The sequence below is a fragment of the Physella acuta genome, unplaced genomic scaffold, assembly GCF_028476545.2.
Source record: "Physella acuta isolate Inbredline_101_S28 unplaced genomic scaffold, ASM2847654v3 ptg000283l, whole genome shotgun sequence".
Classification (NCBI taxonomy): Eukaryota; Metazoa; Mollusca; class Gastropoda; family Physidae; genus Physella; species Physella acuta.
The window spans coordinates 971,445-987,787 of record NW_026731802.1 but is presented as its reverse complement, the minus strand read 5'-3'; the positions used below and the strand labels follow the sequence as shown (position 1 = coordinate 987,787).

The 16,343-nt window shown below is 38.3% G+C and overlaps 2 protein-coding genes across 7 annotated transcripts in view; both read right to left on the bottom strand.

The window, feature by feature from the left end:
* Positions 1-5,037: 5,037 nt before the first annotated feature.
* On the bottom strand, positions 5,038-9,730 carry LOC131939576 (uncharacterized). The gene is made up of 2 exons (XM_059297979.1): positions 7,663-9,730; positions 5,038-7,434 (listed from the first exon to the last, which is right to left on the bottom strand). The coding sequence occupies exon 1, from the start codon at positions 9,728-9,730 to the stop codon at positions 7,778-7,780; it is 1,953 nt and encodes a 650-aa protein (XP_059153962.1). The 3' UTR covers positions 5,038-7,434; positions 7,663-7,777.
* LOC131939574 (SH3 domain-containing kinase-binding protein 1) overlaps positions 9,584-16,343 on the bottom strand; it is a 33,623-nt gene continuing 26,863 nt past the window's right edge. The window contains exons 14-15 of one of the 6 annotated variants that reach the window (XM_059297975.1): positions 13,545-13,677; positions 9,584-10,182 (exon numbers count right to left, since the gene is read on the bottom strand). In XM_059297975.1, the coding sequence (XP_059153958.1) occupies positions 9,893-10,182; positions 13,545-13,677 (423 nt within the window). In that variant the 3' untranslated portion in view covers positions 9,584-9,892. The remainder of the gene's footprint in view (positions 10,183-13,544; positions 13,678-16,343) is intronic. The other 5 variants (XM_059297977.1, XM_059297976.1, XM_059297974.1 and 2 more) reach the window with 5 other exon arrangements.

Genomic DNA, 16,343 nt, shown 5'->3' with positions numbered 1-16,343 from the left:
TGCTTACTAGAATTATATCCCCTGCCTGTTTGAACCTTCCAGTTCCTGCAGCCGACAAGGCAAAAAAAAAATGTTAATTTTTAAAAAAAAACGTTTTAATAACAAGCTTTTATGTAATAATCCACTAAAAAGTAGAAAATAAATTATACACTACTATTTAAATAACTATAAAGAAAAGCGTGGGTCTCTTCCTAAATATTAGACAATACTATTTAAATTACTATGAAGAAAAGCGTGGGTCACTTTAGGCCTACCTTTACTAAAATTTAGGATAGGAAGAGACCCACGCTTTTCTTTATAGTTATTTAGATAGTAGTGTATAATTTATTTTCTACTTTTTAGTGCATTATTACATAAAAGTTTGTTATTAAAACTTTTTGTTATGAATTTTTTTTCAGTACTTAACATGTTTTATTTATAATAGTTACATGACTAAAAACCATTGCGCGCCTGTTGAACGTGATGACGCGCTTTTGCCGTTTTATTGCCTTTCTCTGCCGTTTTACTGTAGAGCCCTCCTCGCTCCACGCCCAAGAGGGCCGTGATGACGCGTGTGGATAAAGTATTATGAGATGGCGTAGTCTATTGGTAAAGAACTAGACTGCTGACGCGACTAAAAACCATTGCGCGTGATGACGTGCTTTTGTCGTAGAGCCCGCCCCCCCCCCCTCGCTCCACGCCCAAGACGGCCGTGATGACGTGTGTGAAAAGAACTGCCTTCTAATTCGGTCCAAATTTTAATTAATTCATTAAAAAAAATTATTAGGCGACCAATTAAGTCAAATTGGATGTCACGATGCATTGTCTTCATGTCTTGACCCACGTACCAACTACGAACCGTATCTGTCAGTTAGAAGTGCCTGCAATTTCACACGGGCCTTTCGATTTAGACAGACAGACAGACTGAACACTGACGACAGAGGAAGTGAGTTAAATAAAAGCTTGTAAAAACAAGTTAATAAAAAGTCTAGTGACAATTTAAGCGCAATTTCCTTATGTTATCCATAACAATTTTAAATCTAGATGAATCATATATTCAGCAAATAAATAATCCAACACAAGTAGTTTCAATAATTCAAAACAAAATAGAAAAAATCCTTTCGAACCTCCGCTCATTCGCTATGGTAAAATCCTTTCGAACCTCAGCGCTTTGCGCTAAATCATCCTAGGCCTACAGGACGCTCAGTTTAAAAATTCTTAATTAGTTTTTGTGGCCGAACGCAGTGGCGTAGCTAGGGGAGGGCGGGGAGGGCGGCCGCCCCGGGCGCCGACCCTAGGGGGGCGCCAAAAGGGGTAGAAAAAAAAATTAAAAGCTCATTTTAAGCTGCAGTTTTAAATTATAAACAGTCAAAATAAAGAAATGTAACGCCTAAGAGCCTTTGCATACTGATTTAACTGTTTTCTACCTTGGTTGTGTAACTGTAAAACGTATATCTTTAAGAAACAGTGACCGGAAAAACCGCTTTCCAGCTTTCCTATATGGGGAGGGGGGGGCGCTTTTTCGAAGACTAAAATCGGAAAAATTCACACCGGATTAAGGAATAAACCGATATCGCCCAGAAAAGAAACCCATTGAACTAAAGCGTATTTTACGATTGTGTAACATAAAAAAGGGTTAGCGGGTGGATGGGAAGCGATACTCTTTGCCAAAATGTTAAGAGACAAGAAAATTAGTATATTGTACTGATTATTACTTTGTTCAACTTAACTGATAATTCAAAATTGCAATATTGGCCTACTATTACCGAAATTGTTCTAAAGACACGACCAAAAGTAGTCAAATAAGGCTTGCAACTTCTACAAAATAACTCTAAAGCAGTGGTTCTTAACTTTTTGGAGTACCGAACCCAACCAGTTTCATATGCGCAATCACCGAACCCTCCTTAATAGTTGTATTGTCCACAATGAGAAAATCAGATCGTGAATCCTATGAGTCGGGTGTGTGTCTTGACCTCCGAGGAAGCCCTGAGACTGAATTACCGAACCTCTCGGGTTCGATGGAGCCCACTGTTCTAAGCTCTTTTGATTTTCTACTTTTTATTCGTTTCGGCATCTTAAGGGGAAATTAATTGGCGTCAAGTGAAGTTTTAGGGAACGACAATCAGCGTAATTGTTAATTTTTTTTCCAGACTGTCGCACACACAAACACACACGCATATATATATATATATATATATATATATATATATATATATATATATATATATATATATATTGGGGGCGCCAAACTGAAAGTTCGCGCCGGGAGGGGTCGCTACGCCTCTGGCCGAACGAAAGGATATTTTTGAAAACTTTCTTCGGCAATATTGTTCTAAATTATGGCAGGAATCGATTGGTAAATGTTTCAAGTCGCTAAGTAATGAACATGCGACGGTGACGGTGTGTGATGAGGGGGAGGGAAGGGGGGTTAGATAGTGCGACGTCACACTTTTGCATTATATAGAAGCAATGTTAGAAAACGAATTTTACACGTTATTTCGCGTTTTAGAAAACTGTTTTAATAAATTGTAATAGGAATTGATTAAAATACTATATTTTGACAGAATTCAGACACGATTTTCAATAATATCGATGTTTTAAAAAAAAATTCAACTGTAATTTTGAGGGGGGGGGGGGCAGTAGGCTGAGGTGTGACGTCATTCATAAAAAGTTAATTAGGCAACCAAATTGTAATATATTAAGCTTTATGTTGGGGGGGGGGGGGGGACTCATTCTTCTTATAAGTCTTATAATGTGGAGTGATGTCCCTTGCATGTTGTTTCCGTTTCCGATACAGAATAAACAAGGCGTACATAAAAATGGCTTCCTCGTCTGTTGTATTATCTATCTAGAATTATAAGATCTCAATCCACTTCACAAATGAGTATTATTGGTTGTAAGATTGTACTGTCTTCTGGTCTAAACCCATGCGCCAAGTTTGTAATGAATCAGTCAGTGAGAAGTGCTCGAAATTTTGCTCACCCTTTCCAATCTATGATAACAAACAATTAACATCATAAATACATACAATGATACATAAATAATACATATTGAATGATATTGTTGACAGAGGAAATAAGTTAAATAAAAGCATGTAGTAAACAACATTGATTTCATACCAATCAAAGCTTTGGTCACTAAAATATGTAAAATATCTCTTGAGCTAATAAAAGCTATAATAATTAAAGAAATTTTATTTTCTTATTTTCAGTGCATGTAATAATATAAAAGTTTATTATAAAGTATAAAGATATTTAAATATTTGTTTTATTAATATTATTAAAATATTAGGCCCTATAAGCTTTTCGTTTTAATTAGTTCACAATGCTGGATGTGTATTGTTTGTGCCAAATCTTGTAACTAAATTTGAACTCTAATACAGCGATTTGATTTGAACTTTCAAGATACATTTGTCTCCTGTGACAATGCAAGAAAATCTATTTTTAATCTAGTCTAGCAGTTAAGTTCATTAAAATTTAATGTTAAAATTACTAAATTCAGCAATAAAAGGGGAGATAATATGATTTCTAGCAATCAGCTAATCAAAGACCCTAAACTATTTGTCACGGCTAGTGGATACTATCTTGCTCAAGGGTCGACTATGGACTAAGAAGGAACAGTAAATTATCTTACATTTGCAAGTTACTGATTGGGTTTTGAACCAAATATATTTAGTCCTACAGCTTAAAAGGTGTAAACTGTAAACGTCATTTTGAACAAATGACTAAAGTAAAAAAATTAACAAATTATATAAAAACCTTCATAATTACAAGCCCATTATAAGCTTTTAAATGCACAGAAAAAAACTTACTTGTTTAAATAAAAACATAGTTGGCTAAAATATGAAAGAGATCTCATACTTTTATAAAAGAAAGCAAGTTTGTTTTCTTATTTTAGTGCATTTAAAAGCTTATTATTATAAAGGTTTGTATATTTGTTTTCTTTTGAAGTTGGCAACTCCTCAGAAAACCCATCATGAATTCCTAGAAGGTTTCCAACCCTCAATTTGGTAAACCATGGTTACAAATCATAACATAATCTGAAGATTTCTTATAAGTGTTGTGGGCCTACTTAAATGTAATAGGCCATATGTGCTTTTTAAATAACTGTTACGATTGTATGCAAGCATTTACTTAATATGTCTACCAAGCTCAAAACAGAAGGATTGTTTTCTTTGTGTCTTTAAGTTGAAGTAGTTTTTGTTTGAGCTCAAGTAGCCAATCATTTGTCAGTAAGTAAACAAGATTGGTTGCTCTTTAGACCTGCTTGTCCATGATAAAGTAGTGTGATACACAAAAAGATGACTCTTGTCATTTGATGGGGTCACAAATGATCTTTGATAGCTTATCATACATTATTTCCTTCATTTTCACCTCATAATTTGTAACCAACATTGGCAAATCAAGCAACATTAAACAGCAAACTTTAACAAATTACTGCTACAATTACTCTAGTGTGAGAATATGGCTTTTGTTCATGTGGCACTTGGTAATGTGAATACAGGTAGCTTCAAGTTCCTTCCTTCAGATCATTGACCTGCTACCATTCAGACAAGAATCTACTCACTCAACTGCTACCATTCAGACAAGAATCTACTCACTCAACTGCTACCATTCAGACAAGAATCTACTCACTCAACTGCTACCATTCACACAAGAATCTACTCACTCAACTGCTACCATTCAGACAAGAATCTACTCACTCAACTGCTACCATTCAGACAAGAATCTACTCACTCAACTGCTACCATTCAGACAAGAATCTACTCACTCAACTGCTACCATTCACACAAGAATCTACTCACTCAACTGCTACCATTCAGACAAGAATCTACTCACTCAACTGCTACCATTCAGACAAGAATCTACTCACTCAACTGCTACCATTCAGACAAGAATCTACTCACTCAACTGCTACCATTCACACAAGAATCTACTCACTCAACTGCTACCATTCAGACAAGAATCTACTCACTCAACTGCTACCATTCAGACAAGAATCTACTCACTCAACTGCTACCATTCAGACAAGAATCTACTCACTCAACAAGTCTAATCATTTCATTGGAATAAACATTTTATTCATGTGGAAATATAGACTTGTATATGGTACTTAGGTACATATGTTACTAGAAAATGGACTCAAAGCTATCTGTATAAATGTAATGATCCTATAACTGGAAATAAAAACATCCTACACCTAGAAAATTATTCTATGAATCAACAAATGAAAGCTTTGTTCAAATAATTCTGTATTTGGAATGCATTGGTAACAAAAAGCATCAACCATTCAGTGTTAAAAATCTAGCTATAGTCTTACATTATGTACAATACACTTGTAAAGAGTAAAAAGTGGAATGATGCCGGCGCTACACAGCTTTGTATCTGGTCCCAGCACATGACCCAACAGTGTGTAGGAATCTAGTGGTCCTCCGACACACTTCGACTAAGTTCTACATTCCCCAATACAAGCTATCAACAGTGTGTAGGAATCTAATGGCCATTGGACACACTTGTACATCCCCACACACAGGCTATCATTGCCATCGAATTTTCACAGAGCCAATCTCTCACTAGAAAAGTCTCAAAGAGCTATACTATATGCAGAGCTCTACACTAGATGCCAGCTTTCCTAGCCTAGATTGTCTAGAGCCAGGTTTCCTAGCCTAGATTGTCTAGAGCCAGGTTTCCTAGCCTAGATTGTCTAGAGCCAGGTTTCCTAGCCTAGATTGTCTAGAGCCAGGTTTCCTAGCCTAGATTGTCTAGAGCCAGGTTTCCCAGCCTAGATTGTCTAGAGCCAGGTTTCCCAGCCTAGATTGTCTAGAGCCAGGTTTCCCAGCCTAGATTGTCTAGAGCCAGGTTTCCCAGCCTAGATTGTCTAGAGCCAGGTTTCCCAGCCTAGATTGTCTAGAGCCAGGTTTCCTAGCCTAGATTGTCTAGAGCCAGGTTTCCTAGCCTAGATTGTCTAGAGCCAGGTTTCCTAGCCTAGATTGTCTAGAGCCAGGTTTCCTAGCCTAGATTGTCTAGAGCCAGGTTTCCTAGCCTAGATTGTCTAGAGCCAGGTTTCCTAGCCTAGATTGTCTAGAGCCAGGTTTCCTAGCCTAGATTGTCTAGAGCCAGGTTTCCTAGCCTAGATTGTCTAGAGCCAGGTTTCCTAGCCTAGATTGTCTAGAGCCAGGTATCCTAGCCTAGATTGTCTAGAGCCAGGTTTCCCAGCCTAGAATGTTGAAGAAAAAAGCTGGAAAATTGTGTGTTTATTAACACATATTTACATAGAAGATTATAACATACAAGTATTTAAAAAAAAAATGAAAAACTGAAACTTGTTTAGGGTATACATTGAAAATGTCAAAACTGTCTAACTCCAAGCATGGAAACTCAAGCAACCATGGGGCTCTAGCTAGATAATGCAGAGAGGAGGGGAAGTGGGCTGGATGTCAGAAAGTTTTTGTCTCAGTTGGCTGTTCCACCAAGGTTCAGTTAGATGCTGCAGGACATAGGAGGTGAGCTTAGAAGCTACATGACACACAACATACAGAGAGCTTAAGTTCAAATCATCTTGACATACAAATACAAAGGAATATAAACTGTGACCTGAGATGAATAGAGGTCACATGCCATGCTATTTACAATAAGCTCATGACTCGCTTTCAATCAATTCACTAAAAAATTGGTACATATGGCTGGAAGATACCACAATCATTCTAAATTCTCTTCATGTAGCAATCCATGTGTACAGAGTCAAACTGATGAGAAAAAAGGCATTAGGACTTAATAAATACTTTTGATCATGGCACCTCTCCCCTAATGGTCCCCTCTGAATAATGTGTTGGCAAGCAAACAGAGCTTTCTACCTGCCTGAGCTGTGCTAGCTACAATGTTTAGACTTGGATGCCTGCACTCACATTGGTTCAGTCTTACAGCTGTGCTAGCTACAATGTTTAGACTTGGATGCCTGCACTCACATTGGTTCAGTCTTACAGCTGTGCTAGCTACAAGGTTTAGACTGGGATGCCTGCACTCACATTGGTTCAGTCTTACAGCTGTGCTAGCTACAAGGTTTAGACTTGGATGCCTGCACTCACATTGGTTCAGTCTTACAGCTGTGCTAGCTACAAGGTTTAGACTTGGATGCCTGCACTCACATTGGTTCAGTCTTACAGCTGTGCTAGCTACAAGGTTTAGACTTGGATGCCTGCACTCACATTGGTTCAGTCTTACAGCTGTGCTAGCTACAAGGTTTAGACTTGGATGCCTGCACTCACATTGGTTCAGTCTTACAGCTGTGCTAGCTACAAGGTTTAGACTTGGATGCCTGCACTCACATTGGTTCAGTCTTACAGCTGTGCTAGCTACAAGGTTTAGACTTGGATGCCTGCACTCACATTGGTTCAGTCTTACAGCTCCTGGCACAGGAGGGCTCAAGATGGCGGGGAGATAACTAATCCATCACAACCTGAGTGACCACAAGAGATGAAACTAGTAGCAACCAGGTGTCTAGCCAGCAAGTCACCTGAGTGACCACAAGAGATGAAACTAGTAGCAACCAGGTGTCTAGCCAGCAAGTCACCTGAGTGACCACAAGAGATGAAACTAGTAGCAACCAGGTGTCTAGCCAGCAAGTCACCTGAGTGACCACAAGAGATGAAACTAGTAGCAACCAGGTGTCTAGCCAGCAAGTCACCTGAGTGACCACAAGAGATGAGGGGAAACTAGTAGCAACCAGGTGTCTAGCCAGCAAGTCACCTGAGTGACCACAAGAGATGAAACTAGTAGCAACCAGGTGTCTAGCCAGCAAGTCACCTGAGTGACCACAAGAGATGAGGGGAAACTAGTAGCAACCAGGTGTCTAGCCAGCAAGTCACCTGAGTGACCACAAGAGATGAAACTAGTAGCAACCAGGTGTCTAGCCAGCAAGTCACCTGAGTGACCACAAGAGATGAAACTAGTAGCAACCAGGTGTCTAGCCAGCAAGTCACCTGAGTGACCACAAGAGATGAAACTAGTAGCAACCAGGTGTCTAGCCAGCAAGTCACCTGAGTGACCACAAGAGATGAAACTAGTAGCAACCAGGTGTCTAGCCAGCAAGTCACCTGAGTGACCACAAGAGATGAAACTAGTAGCAACCAGGTGTCTAGCCAGCAAGTCACCTGAGTGACCACAAGAGATGAAACTAGTAGCAACCAGGTGTCTAGCCAGCAAGTCACCTGAGTGACCACAAGAGATGAAACTAGTAGCAACCAGGTGTCTAGCCAGCAAGTCACCTGAGTGACCACAAGAGATGAAACTAGTAGCAACCAGGTGTCTAGCCAGCAAGTCACCTGAGTGACCACAAGAGATGAAACTAGTAGCAACCAGGTGTCTAGCCAGCAAGTCACCTGAGTGACCACAAGAGATGAGGGGAAACTAGTAGCAACCAGGTGTCTAGCCAGCAAGTCACCTGAGTGACCACAAGAGATGAAACTAGTAGCAACCAGGTGTCTAGCCAGCAAGTCACCTGAGTGACCACAAGAGATGAAACTAGTAGCAACCAGGTGTCTAGCCAGCAAGTCACCTGAGTGACCACAAGAGATGAAACTAGTAGCAACCAGGTGTCTAGCCAGCAAGTCACCTGAGTGACCACAAGAGATGAAACTAGTAGCAACCAGGTGTCTAGCCAGCAAGTCACCTGAGTGACCACAAGAGATGAAACTAGTAGCAACCAGGTGTCTAGCCAGCAAGTCACCTGAGTGACCACAAGAGATGAAACTAGTAGCAACCAGGTGTCTAGCCAGCAAGTCACCTGAGTGACCACAAGAGATGAAACTAGTAGCAACCAGGTGTCTAGCCAGCAAGTCACCTGAGTGACCACAAGAGATGAAACTAGTAGCAACCAGGTGTCTAGCCAGCAAGTCACCTGAGTGACCACAAGAGATGAAACTAGTAGCAACCAGGTGTCTAGCCAGCAAGTCACCTGAGTGACCACAAGAGATGAAACTAGTAGCAACCAGGTGTCTAGCCAGCAAGTCACCTGAGTGACCACAAGAGATGAAACTAGTAGCAACCAGGTGTCTAGCCAGCAAGTCACCTGAGTGACCACAAGAGATGAAACTAGTAGCAACCAGGTGTCTAGCCAGCAAGTCACCTGAGTGACCACAAGAGATGAAACTAGTAGCAACCAGGTGTCTAGCCAGCAAGTCACCTGAGTGACCACAAGAGATGAAACTAGTAGCAACCAGGTGTCTAGCCAGCAAGTCACCTGAGTGACCACAAGAGATGAAACTAGTAGCAACCAGGTGTCTAGCCAGCAAGTCACCTGAGTGACCACAAGAGATGAAACTAGTAGCAACCAGGTGTCTAGCCAGCAAGTCACCTGAGTGACCACAAGAGATGAAACTAGTAGCAACCAGGTGTCTAGCCAGCAAGTCACCTGAGTGACCACAAGAGATGAAACTAGTAGCAACCAGGTGTCTAGCCAGCAAGTCACCTGAGTGACCACAAGAGATGAAACTAGTAGCAACCAGGTGTCTAGCCAGCAAGTCACCTGAGTGACCACAAGAGATGAAACTAGTAGCAACCAGGTGTCTAGCCAGCAAGTCAGCTCTGACTAGTGCTGGACCAGGGAGAACTCTAGTACAGACCAGCTGGACTGGACACTTCATTAAAGATGAAATCAAAGAATTCTGTCCTTTTCTGCTCAATATACAGTCTGAATGCATGCCAATAAATAGAGGACTAAATAGTATGTTTGACAAAAAAAACTTGATCAGCATTGATGAGTCCCAGATGATATTCTACAATAAGAAACAAGCAGCTTGGAGAAGAATGTGTGACTAGGTCAGGGAGAAGAGTGAATCATTGAGCTGAGAATTTGTTGAGAAAAGAAAATGACTGGTCTCTGTGGGGGTGGGCTTGAATCAAGTGCTTCTGGTGACTCAAACATTGGTCTCTGACATAAATTTTTTCACTCTCTCTATCTCTACTTGTGTGGTTAACCTCAGCTTCTTCTCCTCATCTACCTCGTTCTCCAACTCTCTGAACTTTTTAGAATGGATGTTCCTCAGACTTTCAAATTCTCCTTTGAGTTTCTCATGTTCTGCCCTTAACTCCTGAAATGCTGCTTTGCTGACACTATTGGCCTTGAGTTCACTCAGCTCCCGCTGGAGTTGCTCTAGAAGTCTGCTCACCTGTAAACTAGGGGCCGTACTGCTGGAGGCTGGTGCTACTGGGGACAAAACAAAGAGTTACTGGACTTACTGGAAACAAAGAGTTACTGGGGACAAAACAAAAGAGTTACTGGGGACAAAACAAAAGAGTTACTGGGGACAAAACAAAGAGTTACTGGGGACAAAACAAAAGAGTTACTGGGGACAAAACAAAGAGTTACTGGGGACAAAACAAAAGAGTTACTGGGGACAAAACAAAGAGTTACTGGGGACAAAACAAAAGAGTTACTGGGGACAAAACAAAAGAGTTACTGGGGACAAAACAAAAGAGTTACTGGGGACAAAACAAAGAGTTACTGGGGACAAAACAAAAGAGTTACTGGGGACAAAACAAAGAGTTACTGGACTTACTGGAAACAAACGAGTTACTGGGGACAAAACAAAGAGTTACTGGGGACAAAACAAAGAGTTACTGGGGACAAAACAAAGAGTTACTGGGGACAAAACAAAAGAGTTACTGGGGACAAAACAAAAGAGTTACTGGGGACAAAACAAAAGAGTTACTGGGGACAAAACAAAGAGTTACTGGGGACAAAACAAAAGAGTTACTGGGGACAAAACAAAGAGTTACTGGACTTACTGGAAACAAACGAGTTACTGGGGACAAAACAAAAGAGTTACTGGGGACAAAACAAAAGAGTTACTGGGGACAAAACAAAGAGTTACTGGGGACAAAACAAAAGAGTTACTGGGGACAAAACAAAAGAGTTACTGGGGACAAAACAAAGAGTTACTGGGGACAAAACAAAGAGTTACTGGGGACAAAACAAAAGAGTTACTGGGGACAAAACAAAGAGTTACTGGGGACAAAACAAAGAGTTACTGGACTTACTGGAAACAAACGAGTTACTGGGGACAAAACAAAGAGTTACTGGACTTACTGGAAACAAACGAGTTACTGGGGACAAAACAAAGAGTTACTGGGGACAAAACAAAAGAGTTACTGGGGACAAAACAAAGAGTTACTGGGGACAAAACAAAGAGTTACTGGGGACAAAACAAAAGAGTTACTGGGGACAAAACAAAGAGTTACTGGGGACAAAACAAAGAGTTACTGGGGACAAAACAAAGAGTTACTGGGGACAAAACAAAGAGTTACTGGGGACAAAACAAAAGAGTTACTGGGGACAAAACAAAAGAGTTACTGGGGACAAAACAAAGAGTTACTGGGGACAAAACAAAGAGTTACTGGGGACAAAACAAAGAGTTACTGGGGACAAATCAAAGAGTTACTGGACTTACTGGAAACAAACGAGTTACTGGGGACAAAACAAAGAGTTACTGGGGACAAAACAAAAGAGTTACTGGGGACAAAACAAAGAGTTACTGGGGACAAAACAAAAGAGTTACTGGGGACAAAACAAAGAGTTACTGGGGACAAAACAAAGAGTTACTGGACTTACTGGAAACAAACGAGTTACTGGGGACAAAACAAAGAGTTACTGGGGACAAAACAAAAGAGTTACTGGGGACAAAACAAAGAGTTACTGGGGACAAAACAAAAGAGTTACTGGAAACAAAACAAAAGAGTTACTGGGGACAAAACAAAGAGTTACTGGGGACAAAACAAAGAGTTACTGGACTTACTGGAAACAAACGAGTTACTGGGGACAAAACAAAGAGTTACTGGGGACAAAACAGAGTTGGAGCAGAGGTTTTAAGAAATCTCATGTTGTACATTGGCATCAGTGGGATGTGGTGTGCTATAAATAGATCTTTAAACTAAGCTAAATAAATAAATAGGGTTGGTTGGATTAAATGAGGCTAAGGCAACAATCAAGGTTTAAGTTAAAGATTAAGGTTAGGTTTAGGGTCAGATCAGCTATGATATAGGCTTTGTGTGAGGTTTAGGTAAATGTTCTTTTTTTAATGGTTTTTATTTATTTTGGTAACGGTTTTGAATATGGCACATTTTCAGCCTATTGTATGATTCCAAGTGTCTAGTGTAGTATCATGATGATATCTATATTATTTACTCAACTCCTAGTATCATGATGATATCTATATTATTTACTCAACTCCTAGTATCATGATGATATCTATATTATTTACTCAACTCCTAGTATCAAGATGATATCTATATTATTTACTCAACTCCTAGTATCATGATGATATCTATATTATTTACTCAACTCCTAGTATCATGATGATATCTATATTATTTATTCAACTCCTAGTATCATGATGATATCTATATTATTTACTCAACTCCTAGTATCATGATGATATCTATATTATTTACTCAACTCCTAGTATCACGATGATATCTATATTATTTACTCAACTCCTAGTATCATGATGATATCTATATTATTTACTCAACTCCTAGTATCATGATGATATCTATATTATTTACTCAACTCCTAGTATCATGATGATATCTATATTATTTACTCAACTCCTAGTATCATGATGATATCTATATTATTTACTCAACTCCTAGTATCATGATGATATCTATATTATTTACTCAACTCCTAGTATCATGATGATATCTATATTATTTACTCAACTCCAATTTGACTGGAGTGAAAAGTGCAGACACCTTAATAACTATTTCTAACAAAACCAGAGATAGTTCTGTCACAATGAAATGATCAAATACATAGAAGATGCCTGCATCAAGTAAACACAAATCTTTCTCAGCCCTTCTTTTAAATGCTGTCTATTGACCGAGCAAGTAGAGTGAAAAAATACTGGTCTATTGACAGAGCAAGTAGAGTGAAAAATACTGGTCTATTGACAGAGCAAGTAGAGTGAAAAAATACTGGTCTATTGACAGAGCAAGTAGAGTGAAAAAATACTGGTCTATTGACAGAGCAAGTAGAGTGAAAAAATACTGGTCTATTGACAGAGCAAGTAGAGTGAAAAAATACTGGTCTATTGACAGAGCAAGTAGAGTGAAAAATACTGGTCTATTGACAGAGCAAGTAGAGTGAAAAATACTGGTCTATTGACAGAGCAAGTAGAGTGAAAAAATACTGGTCTATTGACAGAGCAAGTAGAGTGAAAAAATACTGGTCTATTGACAGAGCAAGTAGAGTGAAAAAATACTGGTCTATTGACAGAGCAAGTAGAGTGAAAAAATACTGGTCTATTGACAGAGCAAGTAGAGTGACACTAGTCTGTGCCTCCCCCCCACACTAGTTTGTGCCTCCCCCCCCCCCACTAGTCTGTGCCTCCCTCCCCCCCACACTTGTCTGTATCAGTGTTTCTTCCAGACTTTTTTCTCCGGGGGGGGGGGGGAGAGGTTGTAAAACATTGAAAATTAGAAATATGAAACCAGTCCAAATGTTGCATACAAATTTGGTGCTAAAATTCAAGTGATAGGAAAATGGGATGAGTTCATCAAAGTGCCAACCTTTGTTAGAACTTGGTTCTGGTGGTCTGGGTGGTGGCGCACTTATATGGACATCTCGCTCCCTCGTTACGGAGGATGTGTGGCCTTGTGCGGGTAATGATGGAGCCTCAGGTTCTGATGGGGGGTGGATTTGCTGCATTTCATAAATAAGAAAAAAAAAGATTATTTTTTAAATTACAAAACACAAATTAATATAAATGACCGTTTTGAACTGGTAACCAATTTTGAAAAACCCTATCCTGTTAAAAAAACTTCAAGCAAATAGCAACTAAAATAAGGCTTGCCCCACTAGAGCAACTGGGAACATGGGACCTGGAAACAATCAGTTCCCTCCTGCCCTGAAATGATTTTTTCATCAACACAAATCTGGTGGGGGCTAGAATAAAACAAACTCTTTACTTTTGGAACAACCACAAACATTTAGGATGAAATGAATGACAGCTGAATCCAGATGTAGAAAGTGTATCCATCAAGGTGCCAATAATGAATCTTACAGTGCTGCCACAAACACAGGGGTGCCACTCATTTTTTAAGCGGATCCTGAAAACCTATCCCAGAATTCTACCAACCCTTAAACCAAAATTTTAAAAACCCTAAAACTTGTCGCACAGAATTTTAAATTAGACAATTATTTCATTTATTTTTTAGACATTTGGTTCATATTATGTTTACATTATTATATATTCAAACAAAAATTAGTATTTTAAGTATTGTATATTTAATAAAATGCGCATACAACATTTCAAAACTGAAATTCCAGACTTTTGTTGAAAAATTCAAGATATTATACAGATGTGTTAGTCACTCATTTATAGCAATATAAACAAATTCCAGACTTTTGTTGAAAAATTCAAGATATTATACAGATGTGTTAGTCACTCATTTATAGCAATATAAACAAATTCCAGACTTTTGTTGAAAAATTCAAGATATTATACAGATGTGTTAGTCACTCATTTTTAGCAATATAAACAAATTCCAGACTTTTGTTGAAAAATTCAAGATATTATACAGATGTGTTAGTCACTCATTTATAGCAATATAAACAAATTCCAGACTTTTGTTGAAAAATTCAAGATATTATACAGATGTGTTAGTCACTCATTTATAGCAATATAAACAAATTCCAGACTTTTGTTGAAAAATTCAAGATATTATACAGATGTGTTAGTCACTCATTTATAGCAATATAAACAAATTCCATACTTTTGTTGAAAAATTCAAGATATTATACAGATGTGTTAGTCACTCATTTATAGCAATATAAACAAATTCCAGACTTTTGTTGAAAAATTCAAGATATTATACAGATGTGTTAGTCACTCATTTATAAAATGATGCAGCATATGTACCCTCATTATAAGTACAGTAAAATGACATTTCTTTTAGGCAATTGAGCTAATGTTTAAATGGAATTTTCTGAAGCCAAATTGACAGAAAATGACTTTTCTAAGGTTACCTATCCCACTACCCCCAAAACTTGATATTATTAAAATAACTGATTAACAGGAGAAAACCGTTGTTTCCAACACTCAACTTGTTTGTTCATTATCAATTTCATTTCAAGTATAATAATCAAGTAATTTATTAGTTTAGTTTACAAATGATGTCACACCCATGTTGATTACTAACATAGAAACCAAAAGTAGCAGCATACAAATGATGTCACACCCATGTTGATTACTAACATAGAAACCAAAAGTAGCAGCATACAAATGATGTCACACCCATGTTGATTACTAACATAGAAACCAAAAGTAGCAGCATACAAATGACGTCATCCCATGTTGATTACTAGCATAGCCTAGCAGTGGACGTTGTACCATCTATGCATGCGCAAAATGAGTTAAGGGCCATAAGCGGTAAAATTGTTAAATAGTCTCGCTAATTAAAACAATTCTAAAGTTTAAAACGGTCTTTATGTTTTTTAAACTGCAAACCCGGAAATCTATATGCTACTAAAACTCAAGTTTGTTTACATGTTTGAATTTTTGTTTTTTTGTTTGTCTGATTGACTATTGTAAATGGTTCTACTCTATGTGGAGAGCTGTAAAATAGTATGTAGATAGAGAACAATTTTTGTTTTCAGACAGACTGTTAATCACAAATTTATTTAAAGACGTTAATTAATTTATTGATTTATTCATAGGTAGATTAACCACATTAATTTTAAAGTTTTAGAACAATGGCTTAACTTTGACTGAATAGTAACGTTTGATAACTCATTTTTTTGTTTGTTTATTTTTCTGATTTGTTATTGGGGAGAATCTGCATTATTGTTCCTTCTTAAACACACTGTTAATGACAAAATAATTTAAAGCCGTTAATTAATTTATTGATATATTCATAGGTAGATTAACCACATTAATTATAAAAGTTTAGAACAATGAGTTTAGTAATAGTAAAAAGATTTTCTTTTTACAACAATGTTTTCAATTATTTTTTTTTCTTAAGGCCTACATGTGAATGATAAGGTTGACTATCAGGACCTCGCGGGGCACAGGGCAGGTGAAGTAAAGTTCACCTGTTTCTATGTTCTCAGCATATGAAGGGATAGTGTGGTCAGAGCCATGCTCGGCAGAATTGTTTTTTTTTCAAAATTCAAACATGTCTGAGACTTGGCAGGACACTGGGCAGGTGAAGTAGAGTTTAGTAGAGTTTAAAATATAAAAAATGTCTTTTTGAATGTGGGGTCTGGTTATTTTGGGATGATAAGTGCTGACAGACGTGATGTCATTTATGGATGACCCCTGAAATCCACAGTTATCTAACTAGATAACGGTAGTCTATTTTTAAAAC